The sequence below is a fragment of the Trichomycterus rosablanca genome, chromosome 5 (assembly GCF_030014385.1).
Source record: "Trichomycterus rosablanca isolate fTriRos1 chromosome 5, fTriRos1.hap1, whole genome shotgun sequence".
Classification (NCBI taxonomy): Eukaryota; Metazoa; Chordata; class Actinopteri; order Siluriformes; family Trichomycteridae; genus Trichomycterus; species Trichomycterus rosablanca.
Genome location: NC_085992.1, coordinates 52,148,755 through 52,173,004, shown reverse-complemented (window position 1 = coordinate 52,173,004; position 24,250 = coordinate 52,148,755). Strand labels below are relative to the sequence as shown.

Genomic DNA, 24,250 nt, shown 5'->3' with positions numbered 1-24,250 from the left:
TTTTTTGCACAGTAAAGTGTTAAGTATGATTAGTGCAGTAACTCTGTATTGTAGAGCTGATAAAGGTTTGATAAACTAATCCCTCACCCATGTGGTTATATCAGCTAGTGTTGAGTGGAGGTTCTTGATGCGTCTGAGGGATGGAAGATCACGAGCGTTCAGATTAAGCTGCACCCTCCACCTTTACACACTGAAATTCCTCCTGATTCCTTGAATGCTTTAATGATATTCTGCACTGTAGAGGGAGAACATGCAAATCCCTTCCGATCTTACTTTGAGGTTCATTGTTTTTAAACATTTCAATCATTTTCTCACACATTTGTGGACAAACTGGATCCTCTGATCATCTTTACTCATCAGAGACTGACTTGGTTCATCTGAAAATACGACCAAAACAAACAAACTCACGTAAACAAAGTCAGAATTTTATTTAATTTTACTAGACTAAATACAAACAAAATGATTCGATCTGTAAAAGCTTCAGCGATGAAGAGCCGCCGTCACTCGTCCTGGAAATACGAGTCTAAATCCGCCATGTCGTCCACAGCCTCAGTTTTAACCGGGTGCGAGGGGGGCGCCCCGGTGCCGTCGTTAGCCGGCGCTTCTTGACCTCTGGGAGGCGCCTCGGCTTCTTTCTTGACCTCTCTGCCCCCACCGAGCAGCTTCTGACTCTCCATGAAGTACTGGTTGGGGTGATTGAGAGAGAACCCGGAGTCCTCCACCTGTCAGGGGGAACCAGAGGGGTCAGAAGGTTCCAGAAACCCCAGAGAGGAACAAGCAGGTAACGTGTTCTTACATTTAGACTTACAGTTTCTACAGTTTAATTAGAGTCCAACTGTGGTCAATTTAATAGATTCAATAGATTGTCTGGCTTTCAGCTACTTTATCCAACACTGGTGTTCAGTCACAATAGCACATGGCTTTTCCGAGCAATGAATAAATAAATAATAAATAAATAAATAAATAATAAACAAATAATAATAAACAAATAATAAAAATGAATAAATAATAATTAAATACTAAATAAATAAAAATAAATAAGTAAATAATGAATAAATAATAAACAAAAAAAGAAAGAAAATAATAAACAAATATATAAGTAAATTAATAAATAATAAATAATAAAATAATGAATAAATAATAAATAACTACTAAATAAGTAATAAATAACTAAATAACTTAATAAATAAAAATAAAAAAATAATAAAAAAATAAATAAATAAATAAATAAAGTAAATAATAAAAAAATTATAAAGTAATAATAATAATACTAAATAATAATAAAATAATAATAATAATATAAAATAATAATATAATATTAATAATAATAATAAAAAAATTATAATAATAACAGAGACACACCCTCCAACAAACTCCTAATAGGCTACCAGAGGGTGGATGTAGACGTCTATATCCCAAACCCTACTAGATGCTATAGATGTCAGAAATGTGGACACGGATCATTAGGATGCAGAAGCACCACGATTGACTGTAACTGTGGGGAAGAGGGACGTGAACTGCCGTGTACCAACAAACCAAAGTGCAGGAATTACGGAGGCTCACGTCCTGCGTCAGACAAGAGCTGCCCGATACGGCTGAAGGAGAAAGATTTAAATTGGAATGTAAAATAATGATAATAATAGTATAATAATAATAATGTGTACGTTTATTCAGTCTGATTCATGAGGAGCATCACTCTCACCTCCTCAGTATCTGAAATCATTCAGAACTCATTCATGTCCTAATATAAAATGTTAGTGGTGAATTACACGCTCGATAAAATCTGTTTAGAATTTCAGCAGAATTACAAGATCAGATCGGCTCAGACGAGCAGCGTTTACATCAAATCAATAAAGTAAATGAAGTGGAGCAGATGATGCACAATATAAACCGATCCGGAGTCGTTAGGACCCGTTCTGTTCCCCCCTCTTCATCTAAATCAGTACAAACAGTCCTGCTCCAAAACCTCAACACTAATGAACTATAATAAAAGTGTAAATATTAAAATATCGTGTCGTTAATGTGTTTATTATTAGAGGAGTTTTATTATAGAAGCGTATTTCCTTTGCCTGGTTAAAGAGACGAGTTCTGCCACTGTTCTGCTCTTCAATAATTACAATTAATTATTTTAATAGTTTATTAAACTGCATTACCGAGCAGAACGTCGTCCAGTCCTGGTCAAACATCATAAAATAAGTGAACACATGGTACGGAGGGAACACAATCCTTAACTTACACACTGGTTATCCATGAGAATACAGGAGCTCACCATCATTCTCACCATTATTAGTTATAAGTCACTATATTTATTATTGTTGTTACTGTTATCATTATTATTGTTAATATACTATAATAGTAGTAATAGTTATATTATTTATATTATACATGTTAAAAAATATACTATATGAATAAATTGAAAATAATATTATATAATAATTTTTAGCAGTGTTGCTATTATTATTATCATTTTCATTATTATCCTAATAATTATATTATATTATTACTATATGTATTATTATTGTTACTGTTTTTAATATATATTATATATAAAACACAACAAAGAATAATACTATAAAATTATTATCATCATTAGTGTAACTTACCATTATATCATTAATATTATTATCATTATTATTATCATCATCATTATTATTATTATTATTATTAATATTAGTATCATTATTATTATTGATAGTATTATTATCATTATTATTATTATCATTATTAATATTAGTATCATTATTATTTCAGTGATTATTATTATTATTATAATATAATTAATTAATAATATATTAATATATTAATATAATATTATTATTATTAGTTAACATTATCATCTTTATTATTATTATTATTAATACTGTTATTATTTTCATTATTATTATTAATATTATTATTATTACTATTATTACTAGTATTATTATTATTATTACTATTATTATTATTGATATTATTATTAATATTATTATTATTGATATTATTATTAATATTGTTATCATTATTATTATAATTAGTATTATTATTTGTATTATTATTATTACAGACTTTTCCACATTGTAATATTGTATTATTTTCTGTGTGCAGAATTTACTGTGTGTGTGTGTGTGTGTGTGTGTGTGTGTGTGTGTGTGTGTGTGTGTGTGTGTGTGTGATGTGTAAACGATGTGTGTGTACCGGGGTGTGTAAACTGTTCATAAAGTTTTTATTTGAATGCAGTAACACAATAAAGCGAGTGAGTGTGTGTGAGTGTGTGAGTGTGTGTGAGTGTGTGTGAGTGTGTGTGAGTTGGATGAAGTGTGTTTGTTCTTGACTCTCTCCGGCGTGTGATTTATTACCCTTGTGTAAATATTTCATGGCTGAAGTATCACAGTCTGACCTTTAATAAACGCCGCCCGGGCGCGCGTGTGTGTGTGTGCGTGGGGGAGGGGGGTATGAGCTGGGGGAAGCAGGTAGGACGTACGGCGCTGATTAGAGTCCCGGCGCTCGACTGTAACCACCGCGTCTTTATTCCCGACTCCACTGGGAGGGGGCAGGAGGTAACTCCAGCGGTAACCGGGGTGGTTTATGGTACGAGTTACAGGGGTTGGACAAAATAACTGAAACACCTGGTTTTAGACCACAATAATTTATTAGTATGGTGTAGGACCTCCTTTTGCGGCCAATACAGCGTCAATTCGTCTTGGAAATGACATATACAAGTCCTGCACAGTGGTCAGAGGGATTTTAAGCCATTCTTCTTGCAGGATAGTGGCCAGGTCACTACGTGATGCTGGTGGAGGAAAACGTTTCCTGACTCGCTTCTCCAAAACACCCCAAAGTGGCTCAATAATATTTAGATCTGGTGACTGTGCAGGCCATGGGAGATGTTCAACTTCACTTTCATGTTCATCAAACCAATCTTTCACCAGTCTTGCTGTGTGTATTGCTGCATTGTCATCCTGATACACGGCACCGCCATTGGATGCACATGGTCCTCCAGAATGGTTCGGTAGTCCTTGGCAGTGACGCGCCCATCTAGCACATGTATTGGGCCAAGGGAATGCCATGATATGGCAGCCCAAACCATCACTGATCCACCCCCATGCTTCACTCTGGGCATGCAACAGTCTGGGTGGTACGCTTCTTTGGGGCTTCTCCACACCGTAACTCTCCCGGATGTGGGGAAAACAGTAAAGGTGGACTCATCAGAGAACAATACATGTTTCACATTGTCCACAGCCCAAGATTTGCGCTCCTTGCACCATTGAAACCGACGTTTGGCATCGGCACGAGTGACCAAAGGTTTGGCTATAGCAGCTCGGCCGTGTATATCGACCCTGTGGAGCTCCCGACGGACAGTTCTGGTGGAAACAGGAGAGTCGAGGTGCACATTTAATTCTGCCGTGATTTGGACAGCCGTGGTTTTATGTTTTTTGGATACGATCCGGGTTAGCACCCGAACATCCCTTTCAGACAGCTTCCTCTTGCGTCCACAGTTAATCCTGTCGGATGTGGTTTGTCCTTCTTGGTGGTATGCTGGCATTACCCTGGATACCGTGGCTCTTGATACATCACAAAGACTTGCTGTCTTGGTCACAGATGCGCCAGCAAGACGTGCACCAACAATTTGTCCTCTTTTGAACTCTGGTATGTCACCCATAATGTTGTGTGCATTGCAATATTTTGAGCAAAACTGTGCTCTTACCCTGCTAATTGAACCTTCACACTCTGCTCTTACTGGTGCAATGTGCAATTAATGAAGATTGGCCACCAGACTGGTCCAATTTAGCCATGAAACCTCCCACACTAAAATGACAGGTGTTTCAGTTATTTTGTCCAACCCCTGTATAGTCCAGCACGTCTGCACAGCTGATCTACAACCTGAACCTGGATCTTCTGGTGCACACGGACACTGTATAGCCAAAAGTATTCGGACGCCTGATCGTCCGACGATCCCCTTTCAAGAACTTCGGTGGATCGGCGCGTGAGGTCGGTCTTGCACATGTAGAGTCACGCCCCGATCTCCACGTCCCTCCTCTCCGATCACTGTACAGGCACCTCAGGCTACTAACCAGGGTCCTTACACGGCAACGAAGACCCCGCCCACTTCTTAGTCTAGACTAGTGGCTGATCTTGTCTGCTGCACTGTCCGCACTGCCGATTGTGACAGCTAGGGGTCTCCAAAGCCTCCAGTGTAAATGTCATGAGCACAGTAAATGCGAAAGGCTCTCCCACTGGCTCTGACCCCCAAATCCGGGGCTTTTAGGGGAAAAGACGTGTCCAAGCAGCGCTCCCCTCCAAAATAAGAAAGAAGAACTGATTTGTAAAGCCCATTCTCACTTTTTGGACGGACCTGCCTTCCTAAATAATGAAACATTAACACGTCCGAGTCCTTAAACACGTCCGGCTGATACTGAAATACATTGGCTAGAATAAATAATAAATAAAAATAAAGCAGCCCGGAGTGTCGATGACGGGTGTGACGGCGACGCCCGGACTCCGTGTGGCGCCCCAGAGCTGCCGGACACACCCAGACGTGATTAGAGTGGGTCAGAACTTACGTTGTGCGTCAGCTCGTAGTACTTCTGGCAGGCCAGCTGATAGTGCATCCCCCTGACCAGCTCCAAAATCTGTAACAGAGAACCAGAGCAGAGGGAGTCAGGTCCATCATCTGTCCCAGTTTGGATATAGCCGAGTCCCTTGTGTATTCCGATGACCTCTGGCGCTCGGTTGACGCCCACGCTGGTCTAGAAAGGTGTACACTTCACCCTTCGTGTTCCTCCGACACTCCTGCAAACGCCTACAGGGGACAGTAGGAGGCGCTGGTGTAGTGGTGTGGAAGTGATTACAAAGCGACCCCACGCAACAAAGTTCAAATCTCAGTCTTTTAGACACGAGCGATTACTACACAACAGAACCAAACAGAACACAACAGAACCAAACAGAACAGAACCAAACCGAACAGAACCAAACAGAACAGAACCAAACAGAACACAACAGAACCAAACAGAACAGAACCAAACCAAACCAAAAAGAAAATAACACAACAGAACCAAACACAACAGAACCAAACAGAACAGAACCAAACAGAACAGAACAGAACCAAACAGAACTGAACCAAACAGAACAGAACAGAACCAAACCAAACCAAACAGAACCAAACAGAACTGAACCAAACAGAACAGAACAGAACCAAACCAAACAGAAAAGAACACAACAGAACAAAACCAAACAGAACACAACAGAACCAAACAGAACAGAACCAAACAGAACAGAACCAAACAGAACACAACAGAACCAAACAGAACACAACAGAACCAAACAGAACAGAACCAAACACAACAGAACCAAACAGAACAGAACCAAACAGAACAGAACCAATCAGAAAAGAACACAACAGAACAGAACCAAACACAACAGAACCAAACAGAACACAACAGAACCAAACACAACAGAACCAAACAGAACACAACAGAACCAAACACAACAGAACCAAACAGAACAGAACCAAACAGAACAGAACCAAACAGAAAAGAACACAACAGAACAGAACCAAACACAACAGAACCAAACAGAACAGAACCAAACAGAACAGAACCAAACCAAACAGAAAAGAACACAACAGAACAGAACCAAACATAACTGAACCAAACAGAACCAAACAGAACAGAACCAAACCAAACAGAAAAGAACACAACAGAACAGAACCAAACAGAACAGAACCAAACAGAACAGAACCAAACCAAACAGAAAAGAACACAACAGAACAGAACCAAACGGAACTGAACCAAACAGAACAGAACAGAACCAAACCAAACAGAAAAGAACAGAACACAACAGAACCAAACAGAACAGAACCAAACAGAACAGAACCAAACAGAACACAACAGAACCAAACAGAACACAACAGAACCAAACAGAACTGAACCAAACAGAACAGAACATAACCAAACAGAAAAGAACTAAACAGAACCAAACAGAACAGAACCAAACAGAACACAACAGAACCAAACAGAACACAACAGAACCAAACAGAACAGAACCAAACACAACAGAACCAAACAGAACAGAACCAAACAGAACAGAACCAAACAGAAAAGAACACAACAGAACAGAACCAAACACAACAGAACCAAACAGAACACAACAGAACCAAACACAACAGAACCAAACACAACAGAACCAAACAGAACACAACAGAACCAAACAGAACAGAACCAAACAGAACAGAACCAAACAGAAAAGAACACAACAGAACAGAACCAAACACAACAGAACCAAACAGAACAGAACCAAACAGAACAGAACCAAACCAAACAGAAAAGAACACAACAGAACAGAACCAAACATAACTGAACCAAACAGAACCAAACAGAACAGAACCAAACCAAACAGAAAAGAACACAACAGAACAGAACCAAACAGAACAGAACCAAACAGAACAGAACCAAACCAAACAGAAAAGAACACAACAGAACAGAACCAAACGGAACTGAACCAAACAGAACAGAACAGAACCAAACCAAACAGAAAAGAACAGAACACAACAGAACCAAACAGAACAGAACCAAACAGAACACAACAGAACCAAACAGAACACAACAGAACCAAACAGAACTGAACCAAACAGAACAGAACCAAACAGAACAGAAAAGAACACAACAGAACAGAACCAAACAGAACAGAACATAACCAAACAGAAAAGAACTAAACAGAACCAAACAGAACAGAACCAAACAGAACAGAACCAAACAGAACAGAACCAAACAGAACAGAACTAAACAGAACAGGACAGAATTAAACAGAACAGAACTAAACAGAACAGAAGCAAACAGAACAGGACAGAATTAAACAGAACAGAACTAAACAGAACCAAACAGAACAGGACAGAATTAAACAGAACAGAACTAAACAGAACCAAACAGAACAGAACAGAACAAAACCAAACAGAACAGAACTGAACAGAACCAAACAGAACCAAACAGAACAGAACCAAACAGAACAGAACCAAACAGAACAGAACTAAACAGAACCAAACAGAACAGAACAGAACTAAACAGAACCAAACAGAACTAAACAGAAACAAACAGAACAGAACAGAACTAAACAGAACCAAACAGAACAGAACAGAACTAAACAGAACCAAACAGAACAGAACAGAACTAAACAGAACAGCACCAAACAGAAACAAACAGAACAGGACAGAATTAAACAGAACAGAACTAAACAGAACTGAACCTGTATTAATTAGGGTGGTTAATGATTCACTAACGATCCTCTGATGGTTTAAGCTGCTGTTAGATCTCAGCGTTTGATCCTGTAGATCAGAGCAGGTTAGTGGAGGGGCTGGAACGTACAGTAGGTGTTACACGACTCACACCGTCTGGGTTTGAACCTTCTGACTGACTCTGACTCACATTAATCTGTTTATATAAATAATAAATACAGTTTATATAGGTTATATTCATCATATACGATACACCTTTCGTCTCCATGTTTTACTGTAGCTGCTTTATTCTGGTCAGGGTCCCAGTGGGTCTGGTTTCTACGGTTACGTCTCACGGTGCAGAACGAATCCCAAACCGAACACGAGGTTCATTCAGTGTCTGGTAATGAAATGCAGCTTAATTATCATTTTATTTTTGGATGTGATAATGCAGGATGAAAATGTAATGCAGTGTCTGCACACACACACACACACACACACACACACACACACACACACACACACACACACACACACGCTATGTTAAGGTTAGGAGCGAGCAGGCGAGTGTGTGGGAGTGTTTATTTCCCTCAGGTAGCGCTGTTCCGCACTGTTCCGCACGTATTCCCGATGGTAATTCCGAGCTCAGCAGCGCACCGACGTTCCGAAATGCATCGTACGGAACATCACTACTGGTTCACACCGTCCACAAGCCAGATAATCCCAAATCTGTTTCTCATCTGCCTGTGGAGCACAGTCGCATTCGTCTGCAACGACTGATCTGTTGTTTTATCTATTAAAACAAGAATTTCTGTCATTTTAGGTCAAAAAATGTGTAAAGAGGCGCCCCCTAGCTGGCACAACCGACAGTGCAGACGCTGCAGAGGACAAAACCGGACGCTAGTCTGCTGGGTGGGAAGAGACGGGACTAAGTACGTGAGATGCAGTGGCGGCTGCTGGTCTTTCAAACAGGGGAAGCTCATTGTCGGCTTACATCGTAAAATTTGTCGATTTATTTATATATAAATTCTGCCCTCCGTTCCTTTTCAAGAAAATGGCCTGAACTGGGTTGCAGCAGTTTGTGTTTCGACTTCACTCGCAAAATCCGTGATGGGACTGAAGCTCCCAGTGATTAAGTGACGTGAAGATCTCAGAATAGCTGTCAATCAAAACGGGATTCAGCCTTTCGACTGATCCTCCAATCATCTCGCAGAAGCTCCGCGTCCAGACCCGCGTCCGGGGGCGGGACAAAATCGTGGCATTTATCCAATGACCGCCGAGTTTCGAAGCAATGAAAAAACCGTTCCATGTAGGGCTGTCACGGTGAAAGAATTTCCCCTTTCGGTATTTAGCGCGGCTCAACACCGCGGTATGTATATATATACAGTATATATATATATTTGTTTTTTTTTGGAAAATTACTTAATGGATCTGGATTTTAGAGCTACATATAAACAAGCTTTATTGTTAGGCTATGATTCAGTATATTATTGCTTTATAGTGACGAAGATGAGGCAGCTTTAGGACAAGATCAAATATTTTTTGGCATGAATAGAGGTTCGTACTCCACAGAGGAGACGCGTGTAAATTTGGTCTGTTTTTATAGTAGGATGGATCACAGAGTTTGTTGGTGGTAAACGTTGCCCATTCTTTTTGCCGAGCTTCTGTACGCTGGTATGAGCTTTTATGGCTGGTCTGAGATGGGATGGTGGGTCAGGATGTTGTTGGAGCCGCCTTTGGGATTTCTGTGGGGGGCGTAACGTCTTAATTGGATGGATAAAAATTAGTAAGCAAGTGCAGAGGTGCTCTTGGACTCTGCTGCTTAAAGACTCGTTACTTGACGGAATCTATAGCCTAAAGACTCGTGACTTTATTAGACTCTATAGCCTAAAGACTCGTGAATTTATTAGACTCTATAGCCTAAAGACTCGTGAATTTATTAGACTCTATAGCCTAAAGACTCGTGAATTTATTAGACTCTATAGCCTAAAGACTCGTGACTTTATTAGACTCTATAGCCTAAAGACTCGTGAATTTATTAGACTCTATAGCCTAAAGACTCGTGACTTTATTAGACTCTATAGCCTAAAGACTCGTGAATTTATTAGACTCTATAGCCTAAAGACTCGTGAATTTATTAGACTCTCTAGCCTACAGACTCGTGACTTTATTAGACTCTATAGCCTAAAGACTCGTGACTTTATTAGACTCTATAGCCTAAAGACTCGTGAATTTATTAGACTCTATAGCCTAAAGACTCGTGACTTTATTAGACTCTATAGCCTAAAGACTCGTGACTTTATTAGACTCTATAGCCTAAAGACTCGTGACTTTATTAGACTCTATAGCCTAAAGACTCGTGAATTTATTAGACTCTATAGCCTAAAGACTCGTGAATTTATTAGACTCTATAGCCTAAAGACTCGTGAATTTATTAGACTCTCTAGCCTAAAGACTCGTGACTTTATTAGACTCTATAGCCTAAAGACTCATTTATTTATTAGACTCTATAGCCTAAAGACTCATGACTTTATTAGACTCTATAGCCTAAAGACTCGTGAATTTATTAGACTCTATAGCCTAAAGACTCGTGACTTTATTAGACTCTATAGCCTAAAGACTCATTAATTTATTAGACTCTATAGCCTAAAGACTCGTGAATTTATTAGACTCTATAGCCTAAAGACTCGTGAATTTATTAGACTCTATAGCCTAAAGACTCGTGACTTTATTAGACTCTATAGCCTAAAGACTCGTGACTTTATTAGACTCTATAGCCTAAAGACTCGTGACTTTATTAGACTCTATAGCCTAAAGACTCGTGAATTTATTAGACTCTATAGCCTAAAGACTCGTGACTTTATTAGACTCTATAGCCTAAAGACTCGTGACTTTATTAGACTCTATAGCCTAAAGACTCGTGAATTTATTAGACTCTATAGCCTAAAGACTCGTGAATTTATTAGACTCTATAGCCTAAAGACTCGTGACTTTATTAGACTCTATAGCCTAAAGACTCGTGACTTTATTAGACTCTATAGCCTAAAGACTCGTGACTTTATTAGACTCTATAGCCTAAAGACTCGTGAATTTATTAGACTCTATAGCCTAAAGACTCGTGAATTTATTAGACTCTCTAGCCTAAAGACTCGTGACTTTATTAGACTCTATAGCCTAAAGACTCGTGACTTTATTAGACTCTATAGCCTAAAGACTCGTGAATTTATTAGACTCTATAGCCTAAAGACTCGTGACTTTATTAGACTCTATAGCCTAAAGACTCGTGACTTTATTAGACTCTATAGCCTAAAGACTCGTGACTTTATTAGACTCTATAGCCTAAAGACTCGTGACTTTATTAGACTCTATAGCCTAAAGACTCGTGAATTTATTAGACTCTCTAGCCTAAAGACTCGTGAATTTATTAGACTCTATAGCCTAAAGACTCGTGACTTTATTAGACTCTATAGCCTAAAGACTCGTGAATTTATTAGACTCTATAGCCTAAAGACTCGTGAATTTATTAGACTCTATAGCCTAAAGACTCGTGACTTTATTAGACTCTATAGCCTAAAGACTCGTGACTTTATTAGACTCTATAGCCTAAAGACTCGTGACTTTATTAGACTCTATAGCCTAAAGACTCATGACTTTATTAGACTCTATAGCCTAAAGACTCGTGAATTTATTAGACTCTATAGCCTAAAGACTCGTGAATTTATTAGACTCTCTAGCCTAAAGACTCGTGACTTTATTAGACTCTATAGCCTAAAGACTCGTGACTTTATTAGACTCTATAGCCTAAAGACTCGTGAAATTATTAGACTCTATAGCCTAAAGACTCGTGACTTTATTAGACTCTATAGCCTAAAGACTCGTGACTTTATTAGACTCTATAGCCTAAAGACTCGTGACTTTATTAGACTCTATAGCCTAAAGACTCGTGAATTTATTAGACTCTATAGCCTAAAGACTCGTGAATTTATTAGACTCTCTAGCCTAAAGACTCGTGACTTTATTAGACTCTATAGCCTAAAGACTCATGAATTTATTAGACTCTATAGCCTAAAGACTCGTGAATTTATTAGACTCTATAGCCTAAAGACTCGTGACTTTATTAGACTCTATAGCCTAAAGACTCATTAATTTATTAGACTCTATAGCCTAAAGACTCATGACTTTATTAGACTCTATAGCCTAAAGACTCGTGAATTTATTAGACTCTATAGCCTAAAGACTCGTGACTTTATTAGACTCTATAGCCTAAAGACTCATTAATTTATTAGACTCTATAGCCTAAAGACTCGTGACTTTATTAGACTCTATAGCCTAAAGACTCATGACTTTATTAGACTCTATAGCCTAAAGACTCATGACTTTATTAGACTCTATAGCCTAAAGACTCGTGACTTTATTAGACTCTCTAGCCTAAAGACTCGTGAATTTATTAGACTCTATAGCCTAAAGACTTGTGACTTAAAACCCAAAAACATCCAGTGAGTGGCAGTTTTCTGAGGAAATGCTTTATTAATCAGGGTCAGGGCTTGTTCATGGACCCAACCTGCCTAGCCTCATCTGTCCAGCCTGGTACTGACGGTTATTTTTATTTATTTATAAGATAAGACTTTTAATTCCCTCTGGTTATTTTGAATACCAATCAAGCATTCTGTACACCAAACACGTAGAGGTGTTTCTAATAAAGTGGCCACCTATAAAACCGCTGGTTAGCCTAGCTCGCCCTGGTCACAGGTAGAACGCTCCACTGGTTCAGAACAACTCCATATAAGGAAATATTGATGCGTTCCGGTCTTTAGGTCTCACATAAACGTGCTCTCTGATACAGAGGAGCTGATCTTTATTCGGGTTCCCCTCGTCCCCGACACCTTCCTCGAGTCCTTCAACACATCCAGAGGTGAGAGTCACGCGTCGTCGGGCGCTCGCTGACAGCACGCCAGAGCGAAGGTTCATTTTCGCGCCGGCTGCCGTCTGCTCTTCACGGCCTCTGGTGTCGCGACCGAGACGGCGGCTGTACGGAATTTTAATCAGCCGCTCACGCTGGCTCCTGTTTTAATTACCCAGAGCAGGAAGGGGGGGGGGCGAGAACCGATGACCTCCGGTTCCACAGGTCTGCAAAGTAACAGTGGATTTGTATTTGACAGGAAATGTGCGGCGCATAAAGCAAACGTCAAGGTTAGTGCAGCGTAACCCAGCGTCTCTTAACTAGCTGTGAGTCGTGTCCCAAAAACGCACCCTGGTATCAGGTACACTAACGGATTCCAGTGAATGATTTCCCCCGGCTGCTCCCGTTAGGTGTGGTCACAGTTACAGGAACCTTCCTATTGTTTTGGACTTGACTTGAGCTCTATAGCTTAAAGACTCATGACTGGAGTTGGACTCTATAGCTTAAAGACTCATGACTTGAGTTGGACTCTATAGCTTAAAGACTCATGACTTGAGTTGGACTCTATAGCTTAAAGACTCATGACTTGAGTTGGACTCTATAGCTTAAAGACTCATGACTTGAGTTGGACTCTATAGCCTAAAGACTCATGACTTGAGTTGGACTCTATAGCCTAAAGACTCATGACTTGAGTTGGACTCTATAGCTTAAAGACTCATGACTTGAGTTGGACTCTATAGCTTAAAGACTCATGACTTGAGTTGGACTCTATAGCCTAAAGACTCATGACTTGAGTTGGACTCTATAGCCTAAAGACTCATGACTTGAGTTGGACTCTATAGCCTAAAGACTCATGACTTGACTTGGACTCTATAGCTTAAAGACTCTTGACTTGGACTCTATAGCTTAAAGACTCTTGACTTGGACTCTATAGCCTAAAGACTCTTGACTTAACTTGGACTCTATAGCTTAAAGACTCATGACTTGAGTTGGACTCTATAGCTTAAAGACTCATGACTTGAGTTGTACTCTATAGCTTAAAGACTCATGACTTGAGTTGGACTCTATAGCCTAAAGACTCATGACTTGAGTTGGACTCTATAGCCTAAAGACTCATGACTTGAGTTGGACTCTATAGCTTAAAGACTCATGACTTGAGTTGGACTCTATAGCCTAAAGACTCATGACTTGACTTGGACTCTATAGCTTAAAGACTCATGACTTGGACTCTATAGCTTAAAGACTCATGACTTGAGTTGGACTCTATAGCCTAAAGACTCATGACTTGAGTTGGACTCTATAGCCTAAAGACTCATGACTTGAGTTGGACTCTATAGCCTAAAGACTCATGACTTGGACTCTATAGCCTAAAGACTCATGACTTGACTTGGACTCTATAGCCTAAAGACTCATGACTTGGACTCTATAGCCTAAAGACTCATGACTTAACTTGGACTCTATAGCTTAAAGACTCGTGATTTGACTCAGACTCTATAGTTTAAAAACTATTGACTTGGCCTGAACTCTATATAAAGAGTTATCTCATGACTCTATATAAAGACTTAAATTGGATTCTTTAATGGCTTGTAAACATCTCTGGCCCTTTGTAGGACACAACTGTTCCACACACTTTTTACTGGCTGCAGTTGAACTGTAAGTCGCTGCCGTTCTCCAAAATGATCTAAATGTATGAATAAATAAAGCGGAACCGCCCCTGCTGGACCTCCTGCATTACTGGACACAGTCGGCGTGAGTTCTCAGCTCTGAACGACTTAAAGGTTTTTAAGCTGAACACTTTTCATGACCTCGTGGATGGATATGTTTAAGACTGATCTTTATTGGCCGGTTATATTCAGTCCATTAACTGACCTGAGAACATGAGAACATTAGAGCTGTGAGCACTGACCTCAGCTCATCGTTTATGCTCCATAAAATCATTTTCTTCTAAATGTACGTTTAAAACCCCGGTTATAAAACTCTGGGTCAGGCAGAACTTACAAACGTGTCAGAGAAACGACGAGATAAAATCACAGAGGAAGACGGAGAGAATAAATCCTGTACCAGAGACTCTCTAAACCCCGTTATTCAGTGTGCAGAGGAGAAATATGAAACGTATTTATTAAAAATCATCATATAACTGCCAACAATTTATAGAATCGGTGATGTTATTAATAAATAATCTGTCGATCTGCAGTACGACTCCAGTACAGCCACACAAAAGCTCAAAGTTGGGACGTTTTTCCTGAGACCCGCCTCTGTTTTTACTGTCTGGTCATTTTTTAATGTATTTTATTAACAGTTTATAGTTCAAAGAGAACACACGCCCCACCCCCCCAGTCTTAAATCCTTACTGGATACCAGTACGTTACAGAACAGACTCTGAGCTGGTGTTACTGGTTAGTTATATTAGACCTTTATTACCTCACATTTACTATATATGCTTTTTGTATGTTATCGAGACCTGACTTGGACTCTATAGCTTAAATATTAGTGACTTGACTGAGACTCTATAGCTCAAACATTAGTGACTTGACTGAGACTCTATATTGTAAAGACTCATGACTCAACTGGGACTCTATATTCTAAAGACTTGTGACTTGACCTGGACTCTATAACCTAAAGACTCGTGACTTGACTTAGACTCTATAGCTTAAATATTAGTGACTTGACTTAAACTCTATAACCTAAACTTGACTTGGACTCTATAGTCTATAACCTAAACGCTTGTGACTTGAACTCTATAACCTAAAGACTTGTGACTTGACTTGGACTCTATAGCTTAAATATTAGTGACTTGACTTAAACTCTATAATCTAAAGACTTGTGATTTGACCTGGACTCTATAGCTTAAATATTAGTGACTTGACTTAAACTCTATAATCTAAAGACTTGTGACTTAACTTGGACTCTATAACCTAAAGACTCGTGACTTAACTTGGACTCTATAGTCTATAACCTAAAGACTTGTGACTTGACTTGGACTCTATAGCTTAAATATTAGTGACTTGACTTAAACTATAATCTAAAGACTTGTGATTTGACCTGGACTCTATAGCTTAAATATTAGTGACTTGACTTAAACTCTATAATCTAAAGACTTGTGACTTAACTTGGACTCTATAACCTAAAGACTCGTGACTTAACTTGGACTCTATAGTCTATAACCTAAAGACTTGTGACTTGACTTGGACTCTATAGCTTAAATATTAGTGACTTGACTTAAACTCTATAATCTAAAGACTTGTGATTTGACCTGGACTCTATAGCTTAAATATTAGTTATTTGACCTGGACTCTATAGTCTAAAGACTTGTGATTTGACATAGACTCTATAGCTTGAAGATTAGTGACTTGACTTGAACTCTATAACCTAAACACTTGTGACTTGAACTCTATAACCTAAACACTTGTGACGTTTGAGACCCGGACTTGTATTTTGTGTATTTGTGGAGGGCGGCGCAGCAATAAATTATTCTAGTCCACTGCTGCCAAGATTTAAGGTCTGACTCTCAGTGGTGCTATCGCCCGGTCAGGCGCCTACACTGACACGACGGGCTATGTCTGAGAAGAAAGTGGGGTGCACAGCCCAGCTAGATGGAAAATAAACAATAATAATAATAATGTGGTCTATAAACAAAGAAACCGATAGAACGCTGCACTGAACCAGAGACGAGCGGATTTATTTATTCAGCCACTGAATAACACACACACACACACACACACACACTTTCAGCTAAATAAACTCATAAACCTTAAACAGCAGGACATGACACTGTGTACCCCCTGCCCCCACCTCCAGAGTGACCACCATCCAGCCAAACCCACAGCATCACACACCCACGCCTGAAACTCCACCCCGCTGAATGAGATTAAGAACGTGTGTGTGTGTGTGTGTGTGTGTGTGTGTGTAAGACTGACCTGTGTAATGCCACTGGGAGAGAGTTTATACGATTGCAGCTTCTGCTTCAGAAGCTCCGGGTCACTGTGACGAAACGGGCAGCCTGAGAGAGAGAGAGACAGAGACAGAGAGAGAGAGAGAGAGAGAGAGAGACAGCGAGAGAGAGAGAGAGAGAGAGAGAGAGAGAGACAGCGAGAGAGAGAGAGAGACAGCGAGAGAGAGAGAGAGAGAGAGAGACAGCGAGAGAGAGAGAGAGAGAGAGAGAGAGACAGCAAGAGAGAGAGAGAGAGAGAGAGAGAGAGACAGAACTAATAATGAAAACTGTAGAAATAATTATTAAAAATAGAGAGGTGCACTACATCAATCTATACCTGAGAGTGATCACAGCTCAGCAGTGGAGGATGTGCTGGGGTTAATAGTTTTGATAAGATAGGTGATTGTGTGTGTGCAAGTATGTATTTGCTAGAGCTGTAAATACTTTACTTAGATAAGAATCAAATACAAATCAAATATAAATCAGATCCAAATCAGATACGAATCAGACCAAAAATAAAAAATGAATCAAATATGAATCAGATCCAAATCAGTTAAGAATCAAATACAAATCAAATATGAATCAGACCCTAAATAAAAAATTAATCAAATAAAAAAATGGATCCAAATCAGATATGAATCAAACCCAAAAATAAATAAAATATGAATCAGATCCAAATCAGTTAAGAATCAAATACAAATCAGATATGAATCAGACCCAAAATAAAAAATGAATCAAATATGAATTAGATACAACACAAATACGAATCAGACCCAAATAAGATATGAATCAGATCCAAATCAGTTACGAATCAGATCCAAATCAGTTACGAATCAGATCCAAATCAGGTATGAATCGGATAAAAAATTGAATATGAATCAAATACGTTTCAAATCCAAATCAAATATGAATCAGATTAAAATCAAACATGAATCAAATATGAATCAGATCCAAATTCATTTGAGCTTTGGGCTGTCAATCAAAAGGTTAGGAGTTCAAATCCCAGCTCTGTCATGCAGCCACTGTTGGGCCCTTGAGCGAGGCCCTTAACTCTCTCGCTCCAGGTGTGCTTCTGAACTAGCTGAGATACACGGAAAGAGAATTTCACTGTACTGTACACGTGTAGACGTATAAATGATAAATAAAGGCGTCCTATTCTATTCTAGGGCATTGGGTATGTCCAAATGTCATTTTCTGGTAAGCTCATGGATTCTATTGAGACTGAAGCTATTTTCTGATCTATACAGACTCTCTGAGGGTATATCTGATGTATTTATCAGACCTGCAGCACCTCAGATGAGCGTGGCTCACCGTGGTAGTCTCCTTGGCTGGGCGGGTTGGACAGGATGACCTTCATGCAGCTGTAGGGCGTGTAGTCCGTCCTCTTGCCCTCCTTACCGAACATGTGCCGGACGCTGTAGGCGTACGCCTTGTCGAACTGCGGAGGAGAGAGAGAGGGAACACGTGTGAGCGTTAAGAGGGCCCGAGGGGACACGCCCTGGAGACCCGGGGGTGATGGAGACAGCGGCCGCTTTTCCGCCATGAAATACGGAGCCGTTAGCGGCGACCTGCTGCGGCCTGGTCGACAAAACACACACAGCAGAGAGGTGAGACGGGATTACGCACTCGCGCCCGGGTCTCCACTCGTGCAGCTTATCTACTGACCAAAAAATAATGATCAGTTACTATCCTATCAGGTACGACCACTAAATACCTTCAAAATGGCGGTTAACCCACATTCCACTTCGGTTATACATCACCTGTCAAAGACCTATGCATCTGAACAATCTGGTCCCACTGTGCTTTACGGATGTAACATAAAGCCTCCACAAGGGGGCGTTCGTGTACAAGTTTATTAAATTATTATTATTTCTCTCTGCGACCCATTTGTGACCCACCTAAGGGTGGTGACCCAGGGTTTAAAAAAAACCCGGCCTAGACGTTGGGAGGTGCGCTTGTCAGAGCGCTCTTGGTGCAGGTCCCAGGCCCAGATAGAAAAAGGAGTCACGCGCTGATCCCCCACGTTCCCCCACGTTCTAACCAGGGTCCTCACACAGCCTCGAAGACCCCGCCCACTTCATTTTGTAGTCCCGTCTACTTTTAGTCCCACCCGGCAGACCAGCGGCCGATTCTGTCCGCTGCACCGTCTGCATCACGTCTCATCTGAGCTCGCGCCCGCCGTCTCCGCCGGTCCGTGTCAGGGAGCGGCGCCGACGTTAGCCCGTGTAAACACGAGGAGAGGAGCGGGTCGGGAACGAGTGATGGAGAGGAGCAGATCCTCTCTCCGGGGGGGTCGCGCTCTAATTAGAGAGGCAGCTGGCATGAGGGGCGAGGGGGGGGGCGGGGTGTTGGGGTGTTAAACTATAGCCAGGCGCCGTCGAAGACGCCGCAGCTTGGCGTGCTGCACCGAGCTCGCCGACGCTGATACTCTCCTGGCATGAATGGGGCAATTTATCCGCCGAGAACAAGGATGAGTTCGGGATCCTTGACGTTTGGAACGCTGCCGCATCCGAAATTTGGGGAACGAGGCGGAGGGAGGGGTAAAACCGCTCCTTAAACCACCTATCTAACAATCAGACAGAGTAAAAACAGCAACACACATTAGGGCTGCAACTAACGATTATTTTAGTAGTCGACTAATCTGACGATTATTTTTCCGATTAGTCGACTAGTCAGCGATTATTTATGTCATACCCTCCATCTCTGCCTCAACATAGCAAAACCCTGTTATGTTATTTAAGTTCCAATATCAAATTAAAATAATGACCCATGAAACATGAACATGAAACTTAAGCTTGATAGTTTAATTAAATATATTTGAAACACATTAATACACAATCACAATAAAAAAATTCAATGAAATAAGAAAGCTTTGGACGGCATTAGAAGCTGTTATGTTTCAGAACATTTATAACGTGGTTGAGAAACATGTGAACGCCGTCTGTGAAGATCTCAGCCGTCTGAGGGGAGCATGAACCTCTTCTCTTCTCTTCCACACACCATCGCTTAGTGCTATTAATAGAGAGAGCAAAAGAGAAAGCTGTATTAATGATCACAAACTGAAGGCTGTGTATCGTAGTTTATTACAGATAGTGTTCCGGCTATGCCAACTAAACCATAACGGGTTAAATATCTTAACTGAATTATCTGCTGAGCTAACTAGCTGTCATTAAGTGGATGAGGCTTATTATTTAGAATGAATGCTTATACTCTTAGTTAGTTTTCCGACAAGTACTCTAGCATTAACAAACCTTAACTACGCTGGTTAAAGCACAAAGCGCGGTGTAAACACTTACCTGTCCTGGATAACGCTGCTCATCACGGCTGCGGGGTGCCGGCGTTTCACCGTGTTGCCGGCGTGAAACCACGACGCTGCTCTGTAGCGTCGGCGTCCGGCTCGTTTCTTTGGGTTATTTTGGCTGAAATGCTCCCGAAATACTTTAGAAAGTTTCGGTCTCTCTATCTTCGCCTCTCTGTGTTCATAAACGACGATGAAATCGCACGTCGACAAATTTTTATAGTCGACGTTATCGATGATGTCGACTAATCGTTGCAGCCCTAACACACACACACACACGTCTGTATGTATAATGTAGTGGCAGCGTCGTTATTGCTGTTTACCTCACACACACTGAGCTGGACGACCAAATAGTTCATGTCTCGCTTAAGGTACTATTCTTATTCATTTCTATATTTATTTTGCATTTATGTTCTCCATGACAGCATATTAGAACCACTGATTGTTTTTTACTATATACAGGTCCTTCTCAAAAAATTAGCATATTGTGATAAAGTTCATTATTTTCCATAATGTAAGGATAAAAATTAAACTTTCATATATTTTAGATTCATTGCACACCAACTGAAATATTTCAGGTCTTTTATTGTTTTAATACTGATGATTTTGGCATACAGCTCATGAAAACCCAAAATTCCTATCTCAAAAAATTAGCATATCATGAAAAGGTTCTCTAAACGAGCTATTAACCTAATCATCTGAATCAACGAATTAACTCTAAACACCTGCAAAAGATTCCTGAGGCTTTTAAAAACTCCCAGCCTGGTTCATTACTCAAAACTGCAATCATGGGTAAGACTGCCGACCTGACTGCTGTCCAGAAGGCCATCATTGACACCCTCAAGCAAGAGGGTAAGACACAGAAAGAAATTTCTGAACGAATAGGCTGTTCCCAGAGTGCTGTATCAAGGCACCTCAGTGGGAAGTCTGGGGAAGGAAAAAGTGTGGCAGAAAACGCTGCACAACGAGAAGAGGTGACCGGACCCTGAGGAAGATTGTGGAGAAGGGCCGATTCCAGACCTTGGGGGACCTGCGGAAGCAGTGGACTGAGTCTGGAGTAGAAACATCCAGAGCCACCGTGCACAGGCGTGTGCAGGAAATGGGCTACAGGTGCCGCATTCCCCAGGTCAAGCCACTTTTGAACCAGAAACAGCGGCAGAAGCGCCTGACCTGGGCTACAGAGAAGCAGCACTGGACTGTTGCTCAGTGGTCCAAAGTACTGTTTTCGGAAATCAAGGTGCCAGAGTCTGGAGGAAGACTGGGGAGAAGGAAATGCCAAAATGCCTGAAGTCCAGTGTCAAGTACCCACAGTCAGTGATGGTCTGGGGTGCCATGTCAGCTGCTGGTGTTGGTCCACTGTGTTTTATCAAGGGCAGGGTCAATGCAGCTAGCTATCAGGAGATTTTGGAGCACTTCATGCTTCCATCTGCTGAAAAGCTTTATGGAGATGAAGATTTCATTTTTCAGCACGACCTGGCACCTGCTCACAGTGCCAAAACCACTGGTGAATGGTTTACTGACCATGGTATTACTGTGCTCAATTGGCCTGCCAACTCTCCTGACCTGAACCCCATAGAGAATCTGTGGGATATTGTGAAGAGAAAGTTGAGAGACACAAGACCCAACACTCTGGATGAGCTTAAGGCCGCTATCGAAGCATCCTGGGCCTCCATAACACCTCAGCAGTGCCACAGGCTGATTGCCTCCATGCCACGCTGCATTGAAGCAGTCATTTCTGCAAAAGGATTCCCGACCAAGTATTGAGTGCATAACTGAACATAATTATTTGAAGGTTGACTTTTTTTGTATTAAAAACACTTTTCTTTTATTGGTCGGATGAAATATGCTAATTTTTTGAGATAGGAATTTTGGGTTTTCATGAGCTGTATGCCAAAATCATCAGTATTAAAACAATAAAAGACCTGAAATATTTCAGTTGGTGTGCAATGAATCTAAAATATATGAAAGTTTAATTTTTATCATTACATTATGGAAAATAATGAACTTTATCACAATATGCTAATTTTTTGAGAAGGACCTGTAAGTTAATCATTTTGAGAATGAAGTAGAAATGAAGAGTTAAAACCCGCAGTCACGGCCTGGCTGATAAAAGCGGTTCGTAAGTTCTCGTAGGAGTCCAGCGTGAACTCCAGGCGGTGCTATCGACCCGGCCAGGCGTGTGACGGATGAGAGTTTCATTCTGACAAACAGGCTTTCATTATGTAACTGCGTTCGCCCTCTGCTGGCTGATCGATGGAACTTGGAGAGTGATATCGTGAGTCCGTACGCGATGCGGCTCTCTTTAGGATTCCACCACTGGCAAATGAAAACGATGCAACCAACCGAGCGTCAGGCCGGAGGGCCGGTAACAGGAAGAAAGGGCGGGGTGGACGGGGAACGCGGGGTTGGAGATCTGTGATATACTGACGTATATTTGCGCTACATTTTCCCTTCGGTTCCTTCGTCCCTCTCAGGGCTCTGATTGAATTCTTCTCTCCATGTGAGAGATTTCTCAGTAAATAAAAGATGATTTTCTCTCCGAGCTTCTGAAGTTCATTTACAGGCTTTAAATGAAGAATTAAATCAGGAACGAGCCGTAACGAGGAGCGCCGGAGCTTTTCATAACGCCTGGTTAGAATGGGAGGAAGGTCGCTCACACACAAACACACCGGGTCTTAATTACAGTCAGTGCATGAACCTCATCACAACACCTTCAGGCTGAGATTTAACGCCGCTTATAGAATTAGTCTCGATCGATAAGCGCTCGCGGCTAAATCACGAGTCTCGGTGCATTTACATTTTGATCGCTGGAGGATCTATCCTGCATGGTTTAAATCCCCATATGACCACACACTGATCAGCCATAACATTAGAACCACCTCCTTGTTTCTACACTCACTGTCCATTTTATCAGCTCCACTTACCATATAGAAGCACTTTGTAGTTCTACAATTACTGACTGTAGGACCCCCACAGGACCACCACAGAGCAGGTATTATTTAGGTGGTGGATGATTCTCAGCACTGCAGTGACACTGACATGGTGGTGGTGTGTTAGTGTGTGTTGTGCTGGTATGAGTGGATCAGACACAGCAGCGCTGCTGGAGTTTTTAAACACCTCACTGTCACTGCTGGACTGAGAATCGTCCACCAACCAAAGATATCCAGCCGACAGCGCCCCGTGGGCAGCGTCCTGTGACCACTGATGAAGGTCTAGAAGATGAGCGACTCAAACAGCAGCAATAGATGAGCGATCGTCTCTGACTTTACATCTACAAGGTGGACCGACTAGGTAGGAGCGTCTAATAGAGTGGACGGTGAGTGGACACGGTGTTTAAAAACTCCACTCATACCAGCACAACACACACTAACACACCAGCACCATGTCAGTGTCACTGCAGTGCTGAGAATCATCCACCACCTAAATAATACCTGCTCTGTGGGGGTCCTGACCATTGAAGAACAGCATGAAAGGGGGTAACAAAGCATGTAGAGAAACAGATAGACTACAGTCAGTAATTGTAGAACTACAAAGTGCTTCTATATGGTAAGTGGAGCTGATAAAATAGACAGTGAGTGTAGAAACAAGGAGGTGGTTTTAAATGTTATGGCTGATCGGTGTATATGACACACATGAGTGTGTGTATATAATATATATACATATCTGAGTGCACACAAGTGTGTGTATGAGTGTGTGTGTATAAGTATGTATGTACAGTGTATCACAAAAGTGAGTACACCCCTCACATTTCTGCAAATATTTCATTATATCTTTTCATGGGACAACACTATAGACATGAAACTTGGATATAACTTAGAGTAGTCAGTGTACAACTTGTATAGCAGTGTAGATTTACTGTCTTCTGAAAATAACTCAACACACAGCCATTAATGTCTAAATAGCTGCAACATAAGTGAGTACACCCCACAGTGAACA

General features: G+C 40.9%; 1 protein-coding gene across 4 annotated transcripts in view; it reads right to left on the bottom strand.

Moving 5' to 3' along the window:
* Nucleotides 1-404: 404 nt before the first annotated feature.
* prim2 (DNA primase subunit 2) overlaps nt 405-24,250 on the bottom strand; it is a 64,265-nt gene continuing 40,419 nt past the window's right edge. For all 4 annotated transcript variants that reach the window (XM_062995369.1, XM_062995368.1, XM_062995370.1 and 1 more), the window contains 4 exons: nt 18,328-18,454; nt 17,003-17,085; nt 5,541-5,609; nt 405-722 (listed from right to left, as the gene is read on the bottom strand). In XM_062995369.1, coding sequence (XP_062851439.1) covers nt 501-722; nt 5,541-5,609; nt 17,003-17,085; nt 18,328-18,454 — 501 coding nt within the window. In that variant the 3' untranslated portion in view covers nt 405-500. The remainder of the gene's footprint in view (nt 723-5,540; nt 5,610-17,002; nt 17,086-18,327; nt 18,455-24,250) is intronic.